At 43.5% G+C, this 19,831-nt stretch overlaps 1 protein-coding gene across 2 annotated transcripts; it reads right to left on the reverse strand.

The window, feature by feature from the left end:
- Positions 1 to 17: 17 nt before the first annotated feature.
- ccn5 (cellular communication network factor 5) lies at positions 18 to 16,218 on the reverse strand. 2 transcript variants are annotated; one of them, XM_040153060.1, is made up of 5 exons: positions 15,913 to 16,218; positions 5,107 to 5,323; positions 4,309 to 4,557; positions 2,369 to 2,610; positions 18 to 1,314 (listed from the first exon to the last, which is right to left on the reverse strand). In XM_040153060.1, the coding sequence occupies exons 2-5, from the start codon at positions 5,183 to 5,185 to the stop codon at positions 1,039 to 1,041; spliced, it is 846 nt and encodes a 281-aa protein (XP_040008994.1). In that variant the 5' UTR covers positions 5,186 to 5,323; positions 15,913 to 16,218; the 3' UTR covers positions 18 to 1,038. The 2 variants fall into 2 exon arrangements, with proteins under 2 accessions (XP_040008994.1, XP_040008993.1); XM_040153059.1 differs by lacking the exon at positions 15,913 to 16,218 and adding an exon at positions 6,529 to 6,651.
- Between the last annotated feature and the right edge of the window lie 3,613 nt (positions 16,219 to 19,831).

Raw genomic sequence — 19,831 nt, forward strand, 5'->3', positions numbered from 1 at the left:
AATTCATTTTTTTAGTTTTTTTTTTTTATTTAGGTGACAAAATTTTATTTGAATTACAAAAAATTCTTCGTCTGGACCGAGATACAATTACGCAGAATTACTCAGATTTAATTGGCCCTCTCGGTAAAACAAATTTGAAACCCAGTGTATAAAAAAATCTTGGGATTACTTCTGATCCTAACATAAATATTAAGCTACATATGACTGGTCCGGTCCTGACTTGTCCGTTTAAGGAAAACTGCCGGTGCTGCTTCAACCTAAAGACTTGGGAAAAAGTCAACCGTGTTGTTGTTTTGTTTGTTTTTTTTATCTCATCACACCTCGACTTCTGTAAAATGCTTCTTACAGAAACACCTAAACGACACGTGACACCAGTTTTAGTTCCTCACTGTTGGCTCCCCGTCTCTCTCCGAGGACTGAGGAGTTTAAAATGTTACTTTTGACATACGAGACAGTACATGATCAGGTACCTTTGTGCGTCATGGCGTTGTTGTGCTCCGTGATATCTGGGAGGAAAAATCTCAGAGAAGCCAAATCTAGTGCACATCTTTAAAAAGAATCTTAAAGCTCACTTGTTTCCTTATTTCTATAAGTTTTACTTTGTGGGTTATACACTTATTTACCCTTGTTTTATATATAAATCTTCTCTGACTCCTTTTCGTTTTTCCTGTAAAGCACTTCTGTTTCGAAAAGTGCTACATACTGTAAATAAAGTTTGCTTACTTGCTTGATTTGCCAAATGATTGTGGTTCTTGGATAAGGCCAAAAACCAGCAAAACAATAGCATCCCAAGCTGCGGGACTACAAAGGAGCAATGAATAAGTGCAGACTGAGGTTGTCCATACGTGAAGATCAACATTCATCACAGCTCAATCAGAGTTTTTCATCTACAATGATCATTTTCTCTTTCAAGGTCCATTGATGAGAGGATGCCTCAGTGGATCCGCCTGATGATACGTAAGGTTTCTCTCACTGTTCGGCCCCCGAATCAGTCAGTGAAGAGTCACGCTGTTCTCGTGCAGTTCTCGTACGGGCCGATCAGGGCCTGTATCCCCAAAGAGCCGGGTTTCTGTACGGGGAGTAGGGGCAGTTGCTGTGACAGACACACGAGTGGATCATCATCACAGCTCGCTGCAGCAGTCTGCCAGAGGGGCAGCGGAAGGTCACCTCAGCAGTGGTGGTGTGGTAAGGTGTGCAGCAGCGAGAGTCGGTGCACTGTCCGCAGTACCGCAGCTGGTAGGCGTGAGTGCTGTAGCAGCCGTGGTGAACGAGCCGAATGGGCCCGGGCGATGTGTAGCTGGCCTTGCAATGCCCCTGCGGTCACCAGTGGGGAAAACAGCATGCGCCCACACACACACACACACACACACACACAAGAGGTAAGTGAGAAGAGATAAACCCGGTTAGGGTGCAAAGATTGGAAAAAAATGTCTCTTTTCACCCAAATGTAGTCTACTTTCAACCTTGAATCCATGAAGTCCTTTCACCCACAAATCAGCAAATCAGTGCTTTACTGAAAAGGACTGAGTTATATAACCGCATCTGGGATACAACAGGGTTGCCAGACAGTGCTGGAAAACCCCAGATTACATTCGAAGACTTTTTTCTGTCCAGCGCTCTGTTTAAAACTCTTGCCTTCTGCAAAATCAGGGCATGGCAACTACAGTTTGGTTGAGCTTAGGGAAACACAGTGGTTATGGCCAATAAAATGGGATTAAGGTATGGTTAAAGTAAGGCAACTTGGTTAACACCAGAGAAACCAACCCTGCTTAGGGTTGATGAAAAAGCAAAGGCTGATCTCAGGTCTCTGAAGTGAGTCCGACTCTGGTCTCCTGCACGAAGGCCTGACAACTTTGTGCGCTGGCACTGGACGTTGTCATTGTTCGTAAATTATGAGGCGCAGAGTCTTGGAGTAATTCCTACTGCAGGGTCTGGGCCGGTATTTTTTCAGTTTTTAGCAAGAACACCAGACTCTGTAATAAAAGTCTGTCGTAGCGCTTCCCGTTTTAATTGGTGTTTAGCGGTTTCATTTTAGATTTGGTTGTGCCCACAGTAGCTCTAACTCTAAGAAATGTGTGCAAAGTCAGTTCTGTTACTATAATTGTGTGTTGCTGTGACTTCACCAGAGTCACAAAATCAGTTTTCACATCTCCTACCTGTGCTATTTAGCCACCGAGTCTGCCCTCAAGTTTTGAGGCCAAACTAAGAAAAACAAATTCCGCTTCCCTTTGTCATAGTGTATCAGCGCTGTACAGTGTATCAACACATAAAACCCAAACCGTTTTTCATGATTTGGACACGAGGGAAAACCTAAACGCATGCAGCAGCAGAGTTAAGCAGCAGGAAGTAGCGTGTGGGTAGAGCTCACCATGGGTTTCCTGGGGGCTGGTTGGGCTGCATGGCAGGGCCGCACTTTGCAAAGTCGAGTCTCCATTTGTAGCTTGCAGGCAGGATTCTGGTTAGAAACCCGTGTGGAGACCCCAGCCCCGCAACTCTGGGAACAGGCACTCCACTGGGTGCTCTGCTCTTTACAGGTGGAGGCAGGTCGCGCCAGTTTGTTTAGAGGGTGATCCCTGGGGAGAGCGGGCCACAACCTATTGGGTCTCGTGGCTGGAGGGAAAAACAGATAAAACAATGACTAGAGTGAGAAGCAAATTCAAATCCCATTCACAGTCCATGTTGCAGCATGCCTGCATGCGGTGGTCCCAAGCCTGGTGGCGAGTAGTGATCATTAACGGTCTGATTTTAGAGGAACAGTTCGACGTTTTGGGAAACACGCTTTACTCGCTTCTTTGCCAGGAGTCAGGTGCAAAGATCGATACCACGCTCACGTGGTGAGCCTGGCTCTGTCCACAGGTAACAAATTGGCAACAATAAAAGTCGACCAAATGAGCTATTAGCGGTTCCTGTTTGCAGCGTAGCCATGCTATGTACAGACAGCTGTCAATGGACTACTTTGACAATAACGAAAAATTGAAAACACGATGGTTCCAAGGCAAGTCCTGGACTTATAAGAAGGGGTTTATTTGAAGACGATTTCTGAGCAGATTTATGGAATTTTATTCACAATGGAAATCACAGACAATGATATCGGAGAGCGTAAGTCGCGGCGAATTTAAGAATAGGTGTAAAATGTGTGTGTGTGTCCAGATTTGACGGAGCGCCTTAATTGCCTCTATGCACAGTTTGCCACAGCCACTGGTGCAGCTCCGGCTGCTGACCGTGTTGATGGGCAGGGCAAACTACAACAAACAAATTCTTCTCTAAACTAAAATAGATGCTGACTAAACTTACTTACCCCAGTGAATCACCCCCAGTAACTCTAACGTCTTATCTGACTGTTTTTTGCTTACAAAAAAAAAAAAAAAAAAAATTCAGTCCAGTCCAATGTTTTGGATTTTTGTGAATATAAACATCCAAAGCAAATTTTCATTCCTCCCAAAACTAACAAATAAAAGTCATAATAATCAGCTGATTTTTCAGGCATGTCATGGCAGGATTTGTATTCAAGGACAAAATGTTCCTTTGCTTCTCTCATTATGTAGTTTGACTCAGACACTGTTTGGAATTCCAGATGTTTTTAGAGTGGCTTCATTTCCCTAACACAGCCCCTCTCGTTCTCTCCCTCTCTCTCACACACACACACACACACACACACACACACACACACCCCTTTTAATGGAGTTATGTAGTCTCAATGTAGCTTCATATGTTTAATTATCTCACAGCTGCGGTTGGTTGTTGTTATGAAACTAGGAAAGTTGGTGACTGGAGAAAAAAAAAAAATATGTTTTGACTTCTCCAAAGTAATCGGGGTTATATTTGGACTTTGGGAGTTTTCCTTTACCCAGACACACCCCAGTTTAATGCAAAAATGCCCCAGTAAAAACTTCCAGACATGACCACCAGTGACAAAGCTCGTACAAATGAGGGAAGGATTCCGTTGCCATGTGGACTGATCATCAGTGAGCAACAGCTGAAGCTGAGGAAGTAATACGGTCACACACACACACACACACACATCACATGGCCCCAGCACTCTGAAGCTGGAAAATGAAGTCACATAAAATTTACAGGAATAGTTCAGCATCTTGGGAACTACTCTCGTTTGTTTTCTTATAGAGAGTTTGATGATAAGATAGAACCCTTCATTTAAAGTCTAACATGAGGCTTCTATTGTATTTGACTGCTGCTGCTCCTGAGAAATTCACTTTAAAACATGCATCGGCGGGTGTTCGATGCGTCTCTCCTTTCAAGGCGGATTTAACAATCATATAAATCATCCATCCATCCACCTGTGGAGTTTACCTGTGATTGCATCCTGAATGACCGTGTTCTCGAGGTTTTCACACACCCATTCCTTGCAGCATTTACCCGGCAGCCGGATATGTTGTGGGTTGGGACAGTCTGGAGTGGGAAGACGGCCGGTCATGGGACAAGCTGGCACGCAGGTCACCCCGCCACCTCTGCAGTGGCAGTAAGTGTCGCAGGAGGGCTGAAACGACTGGCCCTCATGGTAAGTGACGCCGTTGACTTCACAGCCCAGGTCCTGCTGACCTGTGGGGAACAAAGCACAGATGCTGTCTTTTCTCAACCACACCTGGACCTCGGATTGAAGTGGGAAAACTTAATAAGGAATCGAAAGGATTGAGTTAGGTGAAGAGAGAGCGGCGGGCGGTGGATGGATGCAGGTGGACATGGCAGAGGAAAATGAAAGAGAGAGGTGAGTACACAGGAGCCGCTGTCCTTGCCAACAGTTATGTTGTGTTACGGGAAACCAGGCCTCTCTACTGAGAAACTGAGGAGCCTGTTTTTCAATTCGCGAGTGTTGTCTCTGCAATCTATCATGTTCAAAGGGCAGTCATTAGAGGAAAAGTGTCAACAGCGGCCCTGAAAATAGAAGCTGAAACGTTTTGGAGCTCTGGCACAGCACCACCGCCCGTCAGGCCTTCCTGCTCGGCTGAGCAGACTCTAAACATGAACTGTCTGTTTGTCCCGCTCGTGCAGACTGGCTGAGGATCTATCACCCCCCCCCGTGGTTCCTCCACTCTGTCCTACCCACGCAGGCATGGGCCTGGTTGTTTTTTAGTTAGAAAAGGCACTCACTGACACACTCCCCGGGGTCTCCGGGGAAGCTGGCGCTGTAGTCGCACTGCAGTCCCCTCTGGCCGTCGCAGGGAAGCATCTCAGTGCAGGACTCGCCTTGCTGCCTGGCACACACCTGGCAGCACCGGCAGCCATCCGGCACCAGTGGCACCCCTGCCGGGCACTGGGGGGAAGGACTGGGGCAAAGGCAGGGCCTGTCACACAGCTGGCACAACACCTGCAAGGACAACATGCACGAAGGACAGGCTATAGAATGATAATGTAAAGTATAGAGCTAAAATGTATATATCAAAATCCTCATCAATGCAGCCTCTGATATTGCTGTTATCACAACCACAATTATCTTGATCATCTAAAGGATTCATCTCCATATTACATGTTCATATTCTCAGAAACTGCACGTCGGTATCCAACACTGTCATGCCAAACCACTGTTTCCAATTACATGTATCTGATGGAGTCAAAACACAGGCAAGATATGGACCGTCTGTTCAAGGCTTCATAACAAAGACAGTGTAAAAAAAAAAAAAGTCCACCACCTGTTTTCATGTGCTGCGCACCAAGGTGATCCCACTATCAAACATGCACTTAGTGCTAATCAACTTTAAACCACTAAGCAACATGATCCCACCGATCATGTGGAAGAGAAAAATCTGTCCTTGAATATACAGACAATCTGGTGTCACGAGAGTTATGTAAACATGATTTCGACCGAGCGACTTCGCCTCTCTTCAGGGCTGAAACGATCTGTCGACTGATTACGGAAAGTTAATCGCAAACTATTTTGATTTCCCTTAAGGTGCTGAAGTCCTTTTACAAGCAAAAATACCCCCAAATTCTCTATTTCCAGCTCGTCAGTGGCGAGGATTTGTCGTTTAGCGTGAAAAGAGACTGCATATGTTGGGGTTTTGGTCTGTTGGCCAGACAAAACAAGCAAAGACATCACCATAGCTTTAGTCAACTGTTGTGGGCATTTTTGTCACTATTTTACACCCAGCTCTCTACGAGCTTATTTCTGTCCAGATAGTACGGCTGTAACCACTCTTCTCTTCTTCATTCAGGGTGGACAAGGAGATGTTGCCTATTTTCCAGCGCACGTAAAATAAAAGGACTATAATTCATCGATAAGTGATCACACTGAGAAACAGTGATTTCCTGCACAGAAAATGTTTTCAACTGCGTTTCGACATTTATCAATTGTAATAGTGAGCCAAGAAAAATCCCAGGAAATTGTTTGAATCCCATGCTTACACACTCTCTCGCTCGCTCGCTCGCTCGCTCTCTCTCACACACACACACACACACACACACACACACACACACACACACACACAGGAACACATATGCACATAGTCACATAATAAAACACATAATCGACTCGTTTAGAAGTAACTGCTGTAGATATGAAGGAGCAGGCCTCACCTGTGTGGCCACACACAGCAGCAAAGCCACAGCAATCACACAGTCACACAGCAGTCGGTCCATGGGGGCTTGTGTTGCTGATGGAGCTCGGTCTGTCTCACTAACCTGTGTGACGGTGTGGTGCGACCAGTGCAGCTGTTTGCTAACTGCTCATTCTTGCGCTTGCTGACATTTATAAAGTCTGGACTCTGATGTCACGGGCTGACTACCGTGTAAACAGCCATTGGACCAGCATCAGAAATGTTTCACATTCCTCCTCCCTGCTCCCCATTTCCACTTCCAGACACACACACACACACACACACACACACACACACACACACACACACACACACACACACACACACACACGCATACACACCTCCACCCCCAGCTCTTTCCCCTCTTTTTCCTCTCCTCCCTCTCTTTCCAGTCTTGTGGCGCTCTAAGTTTACACAGCTCAACATGAGCCGAGGGAAGAAAAAGTCAAACAACCTCCAGGGCTTTTGTGGTGATGATTCTGATGTAAGTTGAAGAGATTTTATCTCGCTGGTGTTTTTAAAAGCTGCTGGTCAGTCAGATATAGTAGCTGATCTTTTGAAGAGATGGATATAGAGCAGATATTTCCACTATTTAATTTTTCATCCCAAAACCTAAAATACTTCTGAAACCCTAATGTGCAACTTCGGCCAGTTCTCAAAGGAGACTTAATCCTTCTCTTCCCTGTGGTTTCCATGGTGTCAGGGCAGCATGTCTGAGGTTGGCATGAACCCGAATCGTCGTGATTTCTTCTATTGTAAGAGAAGAGCCCGAGGAGAATTCAAACAGGGGCCTGGAAGCAAACAGCTACAAAAAAAAAAACATAAAAAAGACAAAAAAAAAACTCCTCATTGACCACAAACAGACGTCATGTATTCGACAGATCCCAACTGAGCTGCCTTAATTACTGAACGGTTGCAGCAGAGGCAACAGTCCTTACAATGTGACTGAGTCAGTTCAGAAAGCACAGTGTAACAGCTATCATTACCTCAAACAGCCTGTGTGTTGCGTCTGTGTCCATCCCAACAGGACCGGGCTATACTTGGGCACGGCATTGGACTCCATTTAGGAAGTTAGCATGCTAGCATGTGCACTAAACACAGAGTTCAGCCGAGGCTGCTGGGAATCGCCATCGGTTTTGCCGGTATTTGGCCGTAAAGCAAAGTATTTAAGTTTTGAGCTGACGATGGGGCCAGATGAGTCAGGGGATCAGCAAAGTGACTGCAATTAATCGAGAGGGGCACATACGTAGATGTCTGTACCACATTTCGTGGCAATCCATCCAATAGCTGTTTACACATTTCACTAAAATCCACAAATGTCAGACTCATTACCACCAGAGGAAGAGTTAGTTTTACTTTACTTAAGTAAAAGTAGTAATCTGAATACCTCTTTCACACCATTAACTTTTCCTCTAGCGTAGTAAGACACTTTAAAAATACTGCATTACAAGTAAAACTTCGCAAGTTGAGTAAAATTTGCAGGTGTTATCTTCAAAATGGACTTAAAATATCAAAAGTAAAAGCAATCCATGCAAGAAAAAAAAAAGGCCCCTGTGGGTGTTATACTTTTATTATCTACGTTATTGGATTCTTATTATGATGTATTAATAGTGATGCATTTATGTGTAAGTAGCTTTTTACTGTGGTATGTTATTGAGTTGAAGCTGATTTATTTCATATACTGCTGGTTAGTTTTATCTGTAACAGTGCATCACATTTTATGAGCTCATCAGATGTTTTGTATGGAAAATGTCTGTATAAAGCAACTAGCAACTGCAGCCGTCAGATGAATGTAAGACAAAAGTATTTCCCTCTGAAATGTCGTGGAGGAGAAGTATTAAGTGGCATAACGTGAAAATACTCAAGAAAAGTACAAGTACCGAAAATGTGTATGTCAGTACAGAACTGGAGTAAATGTCGGTTCCAAATTTCGTGTCAATCCATGTGATACATGTGGAGATATTTCGCCGGAAGTGGAAATTTTGACCTGCTGGTGGCGCAAGATAAAAAGTCAGAGGATCACTAAAGTCGTTAGGATTCATCCCGTAGGCGCCATCAATATGTGTAACAAATTTCATGGTAGTTCATCAGATAGTTGTTGACATGAGTCTGGACCAAAGTGGTGGAAAGGCTGACTGACGTTGTCGTCAATAGAGCGAATAGCGCGGCTAAAAACGTACCAAATGAAAATACAGAAATATTCATTTTACACAGTTATGTACCCACAGCATCATGACAAGGATGTTGTCATAGCTACAAAATGCCCGATTCTAAACAGCAAAAAAGGCTGCAGTCACTGAAACAGAAATGAAGCCATTCATGGTAAAAAGGAATTCAGTCAAAGGTGACGCTGGATTTCGGAGGATTTCGGCATCAGTCATTACTCACAGAGCCGGGTGTGCACTAAAGACATCCGGTGATGACTTATAAATAGAAACAGACAGACAGAAAGATAGAGAGGAGGAAAGTATGTATGTTCCAGGCAGGTGGGCTCCAGGTGGCCAGCCGGTGTAGATGTACTCCGAGGCCTCAAATACAGATTTCTCTGAAAACTATGCTTTCCTGGCCACCACTCAATGTGTTTTCCATGCTTTCCAAGAATGACAGAGGCTGGAAGGATTGCATTATAATGGGCAGTAGCTCCACTATAACAAGCAGTAGTTTGGAGTACATTCTTAAACTACTTTTAATTACAAATAAAGCTCACGAAAATCATACTTGGATCATTTTTTGTGTGGAAAAAGCCTCAACCCGTCTTGGTGCTTATTATTCTGAATGCCAGATCTTGAATGATCTTAGGTATACTTGGAAGGACACGTTGTTTGACTAGACAGTGATACGTTAGTCTAGCTCCACTGTGCTTGATTGTTTAGCTTCATTATGCTTGATCTATGAACGACTACTGAGTGAAAAGGATATAGTGAAGTCATAATATCAACAACAAGGGCCTGTATCAGACATAGTGAAATCATATCTGCCAACTCAAACCAGAAGAGGCAGAGAAGGCTCAACACATTTTTTCCAGAACACACATATGTTGGAAAGTTCCCAGACAGTAAAGTATCACTCTCACTGACAATGGACACCCTTGAAGAACCCCCCCCCCCCCCAAATCCTGTACAATGACCCTCATTCAGTTTGGGTGAATATTGTTTTGGTATGTGATGGTATGCAGGAAAAGCCCGTTGGATTCCTTGTCGATTCATGAATGCAAAAACTGCAAGGCAAAGTTATGAAAATATTATTTGTCCTGTAAAAGCTAGAAAAGAATGAATTGATTTAAGTGCTGAAAGACAAGAAAAAGAAAAGAAAATCACTCGACGAAATCTGTCGCTCTGGAGCAAAATGTCTGACACGTGTTCAGGAAAGTTGTCCAACAACCCAAAAATACCTCAGAATGCAGGCAGCATGAAATACAGTGTAGACTCAGACTGTTGTGATGATACTCTGAGCTGACACTTCTAAAATTACACAGTGGGCAAATCACTTTTACAGATGTGAAACCCTGCAGTTCTCTTGTGTCGATGTTTACTTTGTATAGAGCACAGAGAAATCAAACAACAGATGCTCGTTTTATTATCCAGTAGCTGCCACACTAGAGATCAACAAATGCTGCCAATTTCTTACTGTGTATGTAACATATTTAATTATTTTTTGCAGTAGTGGCAATGCTCAAGGGATGGCAATGTCAGTCCAGCCAGTCTACAACTCGGATGGACTGCCATGAACGTTTCGACGGGCATTCGTGGTTCCCAGAGGAAGAATCTTTGGTGATCCTCTGACTTCTGATTTAGCAGCATCATCAAGTAAAATATTTAATGTTTCCAATTCTGTGTTTTATGACCGGACAACTGCATAACTGCAAGGCAAAGTTATGAAAATATTATTTGTCCTGTAAAAGCTAGAAAAGAATGAATTGATTTAAGTGCTGAAAGACAAGAAAAAGAAAAGAAAATCACTCGACGAAATCTGTCGCTCTGGAGCAAAATGTCTGACACGTGTTCAGGAAAGTTGTCCAACAACCCAAAAATACCTCAGAATGCAGGCAGCATGAAATACAGTGTAGACTCAGACTGTTGTGATGATACTCTGAGCTGACACTTCTAAAATTACACAGTGGGCAAATCACTTTTACAGATGTGAAACCCTGCAGTTCTCTTGTGTCGATGTTTACTTTGTATAGAGCACAGAGAAATCAAACAACAGATGCTCGTTTTATTATCCAGTAGCTGCCACACTAGAGATCAACAAATGCTGCCAATTTCTTACTGTGTATGTAACATATTTAATTATTTTTTGCAGTAGTGGCAATGCTCAAGGGATGGCAATGTCAGTCCAGCCAGTCTACAACTCGGATGGACTGCCATGAACGTTTCGACGGGCATTCGTGGTTCCCAGAGGAAGAATCTTTGGTGATCCTCTGACTTCTGATTTAGCAGCATCATCAAGTAAAATATTTAATGTTTCCAATTCTGTGTTTTATGACCGGACAACTGCATAACTGCAAATGTGAGCGTGCTAACACACTACACTGAGACACATCAGCTAGCATTGTCACTGTGACATATTAGCATGCTGACATTAACATTTAGCTCAAGTAGATGCAAATTTGCCCAGGACGCTGCAAACTGATGCAAGGACGTATTTGTACGAGTGGAAATTGTTTCAACTCGAGCAAAAAAATGGAGGGAGTGGGGGAAAAATAACAGACACAACTGGAGTCTCTGCGGAGTTCTGTGTTCAGCAACGACAGGGGCACACTCCCACAGATGCGGTCGATTCACCTGCTGCAGGCTAGCTACCTAGCTAACGTGCAGCTGGTCAAACTCGCTTCGCTTACTGTTTGAACACGCCTTTAGTCTTGTCTCTTATTCGATGAAACGGCTGAACAACTAAAATCGCAACATTATTGGCTGGTTAAAAATATATCTGCAAAACAAAGCAGATTAAAAACTCTTTATGTTTACAATTTGACTCTGCACTTGTTTTTGGCCACTCTAGTTTTAACAACCACAACGTCTTCTAATACCCCCTACACATATTTAGGCTTGTGCTTTTTCTGAAAAGTACATTCTTGTAACCCCAACACTGTGCCCTCAGCAAACCCAGACAATATTCATGTCTGCCAGTTCGTGGGTTTCGGTAGTGCCAACTAGCTGTGTATGATTTGAGTGCAACTCTAAATAAACAGGCTGTGGGCTGTAACAGCCACAAGTAATACTCTAATCTTCTCCCAGGACAATATTTGACACATACATAACATGCAGAGAGCAGCTCCGAGTGCACTTGGTAATTGGTGTCTGAGGTTTTTGGCACCCCGTGTCACTGAAAGTTTTCCGGTCATTGGCACGTTGGCTCTGCCAGATCTGCAGGTATCCTTTCAGTGAGGTGGGCAGATTAGCCGTGACTGCTGGAACAGTCCGAAATAGCAGAAAAACATGGAAGCGGCCCAGCTTTGCAGCCGTAAGTCAGAAAGCATGTGTGAGTTGTAGTCTATTCATGATGTTGATGTACTGAGTTGTACTGACTCATTATTCCAGTAAGGGTTTTGGGGAGGTAATGTACTGACAGGCATCACTGGATCACAACCACACCCTGTAGAAGTCACAGACTGAGCTGTCTTTATCCATTCAATACACAATAAATGCGTAATTTGTACCGTGTCTCTTCTGTCTGCTTCTCTTCCGTCTTTCTTTGTGACTCGCCTTCAACACACCTCAGCTCAAACACTTTCCTCTCACAGCGACATGGATTTGAGATTTTTACGAAAGTCAGCACTGTGGATAATCTTGTCTTGGCTTTGAAATCAAACAACAATCATTCAAGATATGATTGTTTGGTTGCTGAATCTCTAGAGCAACCAAAGAAGTGGAAGAGCAGTTTCAAACAACTTGGTCGTAAAACTCAATAGGGAGTGAAAAGAAAAGATGAAGACATAAATGTTCGAGCAGATGGAAACATTTCCTAACATTTATATAATATAATGGACAGCAGCAGAAACACTTTCCCAACTAAGATGTCCAGGTGATTCCTCTGAAAACGCTCCTGTTAAATCCTACAGGTGCACAGCTGTTATATGATGCAATGTTTAGCTTAAATTGTAGTGAGTGCTTTAAATAAATCCAAAAAAATGAACGGAGACATGACTTAACTCTGCCTAGCCATTGAGCCAGAGACTAAATACGGTAATTACCAAAATTCCAGACACCAGGGGTCTAAAAATGTCCTAGAACAGAATCGAAAACCACGAAATGGAAACACACCAGAGAAAAATAATTTTTCAAAAACTGATTGTGTAAGTCCTTTGTGATTGAGCATGCTACTGTCAAGATGTAATGTGTCAAGATGTTGTCCAGATGTAAGCAGCTACAGTGGGAGACACATGCTCGCTCACACACACACACACACACACACACACACACACACACACACACACACACACACACACACACACTCACACACACAGCCAAAGCTCTTCCAACATGGATAACTCCAGCCGCAGCCAAAATGTTTTCTCTAAAATGACACCTAGATTCCAGGCATTCCAGCTCGATGTGCGAAAATCCCACAGTGCTGCCACAGGAACACCCAGAGCCGGCGATAAGGACATCGTCCTGACCAAAGGTCACCTCCTGACGTACACGGGGCCGAGGTCACTACCGTGTCTACAGCGACAAAAAAAAAAAAAAAGAGCACAGATCATCCAGGCCCTCATTCACACCTGCTCAATGTGGCAGCTGCACTGACAGATGTATCAGAAAAGGGGAGAAACAACTGTCTGTGAGGCATCATGTGCTCCATTCACAACCCAAAGAACCTTGCTCTAATGACAAAAGACAACTTACTGAACTTAGGCAGCTTCACACATCAGTTTGGTTCCGAATTACGGTGCTGAAAACTGTATTTCTGACAGGTGATATTCACAGTGATATCATGGGAGGAGGGATCTCTTTTGAATCCGTTTCTCACCTTAAATTTCTCTAGGGACGGCATGGACTTTGGTCCAGACGGAAATATCTCATGTACTATCTGATGTACAGCCATTCATAGTGCCTGGTGGATGAATCCTACAGACTTTGATGAGACCCTTACTTTACACGTGGTGCCGCCAACGGGTGAAAGTTTTTACATATACACAGTGAAATATCTTTCATGGTTCTCCGACATTGTTTCTTACTCTTCCATTTTCTTGTTCCACTTTTTCCTGTTTTTTTTTTTTTTTTTTGGGGGGGTTGGTTCTTTGTGTCATTCGAGTGTTTAAGGACAGAGGGTGTCGTAATGCTGTAGATTGATTTGTGATTTGTGATATTGGGCTACATAAATGAAATATGACCCGACTTTGGTGATCCCCTTATCTTTCCTCTAGCGCCAACATGAGGCTGACATTTTTGGTTCTAAGTGAAATGTCTGGACGTCTATCGGGTGGGTTACCAAAGACTTTAATGTCCCCACATTCATGTCACCCTCAGGATGAATTTTTAATGAGTGATCATCCCTTAACATTTCATCTAGCACCACCATCTGGTCAAAATTTTAATTTGTCCAATTCTTCACCGAAAGCCTGCAATACTAAGGACATTCCCATCAGCTGTACTCTGTGTTTGGCGCTAATTAGCAAATGTTAGCATGCCAACACGCTGAACTGAGATGGTGGTGATGGTACAAACTGTCCCTGTTAAACACCAGCATGTGAGCGTTGCCCTCAGTTGCTGTAAACCCCACTGACACGTTGCATGTAATGGGCTACACGCAAACTCTACCTGCATGTTTCTATCTCATCATCCTCTCGATTCTGGTCCCTTTTTTTTTTTTTTTTTTTTTTGTCCAAGTCCGGGTTCAGGAGGTTGTTTGTGGAGAGCTGATGGCAGCAACACAGTGCAGAAATAGCTTCCTGCATTCACTGACACACCTAAACCAACAACAAATCCATTTCCAACTTTGGTTACTAAAAATAAATCAGAACAAATAAATAAGCAACAAGGACTCAATTCAAGAGGGAAGCCACCTAGCACGCTACACAGTGTCAATATTTTTAGCCGAGATTGTCGTTAAGTTCAGGCAAAGGAAAGATACTCTGCAGACAGCTGGAGACATCTGAAACACAGGAAGACGGCTGAGGATATTTATCACGCAAGCCCCTGCTGGTGAACTTAATGAAGACAAAATGGCATTACCTCTACTATCGGATGTTGGAGGAACATTTAAACTAATTTAGAAAAAAAATCAGCTCACGTTTGCTTATGATCGATAAGTTTTATCTGCTTTCCGGGAACCAGAGGAAGTATCGCAGACTTAATTGCTCATATGTCACTGACAGGGTGAAATATTCCAGTCCATTTCCAGAGGCAACACCGGTAACGTTTGGAGTACCGAGAGTTCATGGGCATAAAAAAAACCACTGACCACAACCCTGAGACAAACAGACTTTCTTGGACACACCACATTAACTAAATTACAGGTGAAATGGTTCAGCGATGGCATGAAGTCAGCAGTTGCCGGTGTGTGGGAGTAGTCAGGATGTGCTGCTGCTTTCCCAGGGGTAATTTGGAAACAGTCTGGAAGCATGCATCGCGACCTTTCGCAGCGTTTGTAGAATTGTTTGGGTTCGATTTCTGGTCAAGATTTTTACCGGCATCCTGCGTTACGTGTGTGAAGATGGGGAAGAGATGAGCCAAATACTTTTTTCATCTTTCATGCCATGACCGACTATGGCACTTTCCCAGTGGTAAGCAGTCATGTCTTCTATATAAGTATAAGGTGCAGTTCTGCAGGGTAAAAATACTCAAATACAAGTGAAAGTCCAGTGTTTTGTTATGCAAACCAAAATGTACCTATGTTATTATGCACATCTGAAAAAACTAATAAAAAGCATTTGTTTTTGCTGGACTAATGCTTTTATACTGAAGGACTTTTCTTTCACCAGGGAAGAGTCCCCTCCTGTAAGACGGTCTGGAGGGTGTAGAAACCCAGATATGATTGCACTTGCTCCTGAACCAGAAGCTTCACTTTTTTTTTTTTTCTTTTTTCTTTTTAAATGGTCAGAGACCTCTAGTGGCCAAATATGGAAAGTTTACGTGTACAAATAGCTTATATGTTGTCATGGCTCCCTGAACTCAGCACTGTCACATTCGGATCCCTATTCCTGTTGAAACAGTATTCCATATTTGTTTCGTTTTGTTTTTTAAAAATTGTTATTATTCTCACTAAAATCTCATGATATGTCATTTCACACCCAACTGCTGCTGTGCAGTTATGGGCAATGAAGTGACAGTGTCCCATAATAAACATCAACTTACAGGTATGCAGACAGTTTTGTTTCACAAGTCCATGCAACTGGTATTATTATACACAACAATCAACGCACCACGCCACCTGGTTCCTTTATGTGACCTCTCGGAGTAGGCTTAATAGGCCTTTTTCACCGAAGACATTTTGACCTGTTATAGTAAGAAAAACAGGTGTAAACGATAAAACTAATGACCGTTTAATTCAGCATAGCTGCCTCAGTTTCAGGGTCCTGGTGTTGTACATGCTGGCTCGCTGTCACAGCTGACTGGGATGCCTGAATAAGGCGGAGCAAATGTTATTGTTATTGGTAACACCTGCGCTTTTCCTACTAGGACACGGTGAAATTTGTGCGGTGAAAAAGTTCTGTCTGTGGCAGACATTTTTGACATAATGCCCTGATATAACAGGTATAATTAATATCATAACAGGTGTAAATAACAGGTGTAACTCCATGTATACCAGTCTCAGGGACCTGGTTGTTCATTATGCATGCAGGGTCATGGCTGGGGTTCATACAGGGCTGGAGCTCGTATTTTTAACCTTAATACTGTAAACTTTGTCACGACTCAGAAACACAGGAATCAAACGCATGACTGAAAAGGTAGTGCAGGTGAGAGCAGGTAAGGGCTAGGGAAGGGATGGCAGGCAGCGGTCAGTAGCGTGCAGGCAGGACAAACCAGGCAAAAGGTGAAGTCCAAAAAAAAAAAACAAAGAAAAAGCCAGAGGTCAAAGACTGGCAGGCAAAAACAGGTAGGTACAAAAATGGCTGGAACACTATGGCTGAGATGACACAATAGAAAATCTGGCAGAGTGCAAAAGGAAGTGGACGGGAAAATTACTAAGGAATGGGGAAAAGGTGAGCAGGTGCTTTATCAGGTGGCTGGAAAGGGAGGAAGGGCTGGAGATACGGGGTTGGCCGGATTCTGAAATGACAAAACAGTCAGTGAATCATTGCAAAGCAAGCAGAGAATGAATGAATGACTGAATAAACTGTGACAATATATTCAGCTAAAAAGAGACTTTCTTTTTGGTGTTCTGTAAAAAAAATTTCCGATGGTAGTAGGGTTGAGTGTACTTGGACTAATGACCTCTGTACGTCAAAAATTCTCGCTATGGCCTTGAATACCTAATGGACCTGACCCATTGGTAATGTTATCAGTCACACCTGTGCTTTTACTGCTATGGAAAGCAAAAAAAAAAAATGCTGTGAAAAATACCTAGTGGACTTGGAATGTGTAGGTAAAATACGGACATTTTAGTATCACAGGTACTTGGGCTTGTGAGCAACCACAACAGGTGATGGATGTGAGACAGCTTTGATCTAATATTTGTGAATGTGGGAAGAAGCAGGCGCCCAGCCTCGCACAGATCTATCCTATGCTGCTCTGATATAACAAAGGGTGAAAAGCTCGATCCGTCGACGTGACACGGTGCCAGCGGGAAATCGGTGTGGTGCTGCGCGTCGAAGAACAGCGCTTGGACATGATGGAGGGTGAAAAGAGGTTTTAATTTTGAAAGGGGGTTTCAACGGTCAGGAAGTGACCCGGGGGCCTCTCACGCATGGCAGGAAAAAAACTCCGTCGCTGAACCAACACGGTGTGGCTTAAGGCACAGCTGAAGAAAAATCAGTTTACATCTTGGACGTTATTGGAGTAGTTTTGCTCAATGTACAGTATTAATCGGCGCATAAAACTATATGAGCAAAAGTATGTCCATATACTTCTGCTTATTTTTGGTCTGAGGCTGTTTTTCACGGTTTGCGCGAGACCCTGAAGTTAAAATTGTCAAACCGGACAGGACTTATTTATATAGGTAATGTTTCAGTGCCCCCCGCTAGGCATTCACTGGCCTTCTTGACAGCTGCTCCCAGATGTGTCCGGACGGATTTGTCCCTCTTATCCCCGGGGAGGGCAGGTAGTCGTAGGGTATGAGATGAGCTGCAGGCCTGGGGGAAAGTTTTGTCCCCGACCAGAATCCCCGCAGCGTGAACTCTGTCACCACGTCCAGGCTTGACCACTCTCCGGCCTGACGGACCAGGTAGGTGATTTCACTTCCACAACCGACCGCCACGTGCTGCCGCAAACTCTCTGCATTATCCGGACAATAACAGTCGAGCGCGATTTAGACAATCACACATATATAAATGCTGGAGCGACCGCTTCTGCTCAACATTTATACTCTCAAAACTTGGGCGGAATTTTTTTAAAATTTGACCTCAACGTCTTGGGGTTATCTCTGAATAAACACTGCAAGGAGAAGCAGAACCAAGGCTCTAAGGAATCAGATTTATATCAAGAGTCATTTGTTGCACAAACTCCCTTATCTCTGTTCACATTATGAGGAATACAGAATGGGAGGGTAATGGATACATGTTTGTGCACTGATTTTCCATGACCTCAGTCTGAATCCGAATGCATTTGGGCCTCCTGTGAGCTACAACCACAGGGTGGTGCTAACCGGCAGAGACACCAGATGACGCTCCAGCAGCAAAGGCAGCCCCTGTACAGGTTCAGCCTTGAGGAGGTTCGCAGCGGATCTGTTCCCCTCGGTGGGAAGCGGTTCCAGTGAAAACCGGGGACGTTTCATTTCAAATTACACGTTGCTGTTCAAAAAGGGGGGTCAACTCTCATTTTCAAGCTTCGATGAAATTCTGCTTCACCTGCCCAGTGTGCTGGGTTGGCAGCGGGGACCTCAAAGCGAGAACACTAACGTTGTTGACACAACCAGAGGCCACTCAGAGTAAGTGGCAAAATACAACTTCATTCGTGACTTGGGCAAACAGATCAGATAAGAAAAACAGAAGACTTTTGACAGGAGGGACTGCGACATCGCAAAAAAGGCTCAAAATGTCTCCGAGGTCTGCACAAACACGTGACATGAGTGAGACGAATCACTGCAGCTGTTTCTCACCGTTTTCAAAATCTGGGGAAAAAAAAAAAAAAGTGCACAAAAACGAAATCGGGAACTGGAAAAGTTAGTCAAGCACACAAAGCAAGGAAGTGACTTTGATGGGGTTAGTTTCACTGCTGGTTAAAACCTTAAACCTGCAGCCAAAGCAGCTAAAACAATAATGAAGAAGTGTGACATTTTGACCGTACATGCTGCTGTGGATTTGCTTCTCTGATAGATAGAGAAGTGACAAGAAAATAGCATACAAGTGTGATATATTCAGCTGTTTAGACTCAGCACTCTGGAGTCAATTCAAAAAACGATTCAAGCCATGTGTTTTGTTGGTTTTACTTCCTCGTGTCTGGGGTCCCACAGACCCCACTGCTCCCCAGTGTGTGTGCAGCAATAATAATAATAATTATTATTATCATTATAATTGCAAAATCAACTATTTTTCCCTTTAAATATATAATATCAAAACCAAAAATATGGAAAAGTATTGGTGGTAACCCTTGACTTTGCACCAAACTCAACTTACACATTTGACAGAGGTGACAAAATACAAAAATGACCATAAAATATCGTTATGAAAACAAACACATATTTTTCTTAAGGATCAAGCAAACACTCAAACAGAGCAGCAGTTTCAGTTTCACAGTTTTGTTTTCATAATTTCAACATCTCCCGAAAGAAAATAATCTTTTCCTAGTTCCCCTGAATAACCTCTTTCTTAACTCCTGATATAAACCACAACATCTTTTCCCCTTTAGGCAGATTACTGAGGATTTAAAACCTAAAGTTGAGTAGTAAACGATAACGATACACCGATATCAATATCGTTCAAACTGTCGATATTTGACATGTTGCATGGGCAGTGCATGGACACACACCGAAGAAAATGGACGGTCTGGTTCGGTGAGACTGCCAACGTTTGGGCTCAGTTGTATGCCAGAGAGGTTCTAACTCCCAGTCAGAACCTCCAGTGAACAAACAGCCGATGCGTATTTGACCAGGAGTCACGGGCTTCTGAAACACGTCGCCGGTTCCGGTATCAGGGTCTATGAGCAATTCTCATCAGATCGGGAGACGTCTCGAGCTGATAGAGC

The sequence above is a fragment of the Xiphias gladius genome, chromosome 18 (genome assembly GCF_016859285.1).
Source record: "Xiphias gladius isolate SHS-SW01 ecotype Sanya breed wild chromosome 18, ASM1685928v1, whole genome shotgun sequence".
NCBI lineage: Eukaryota > Metazoa > Chordata > Actinopteri > Istiophoriformes > Xiphiidae > Xiphias > Xiphias gladius.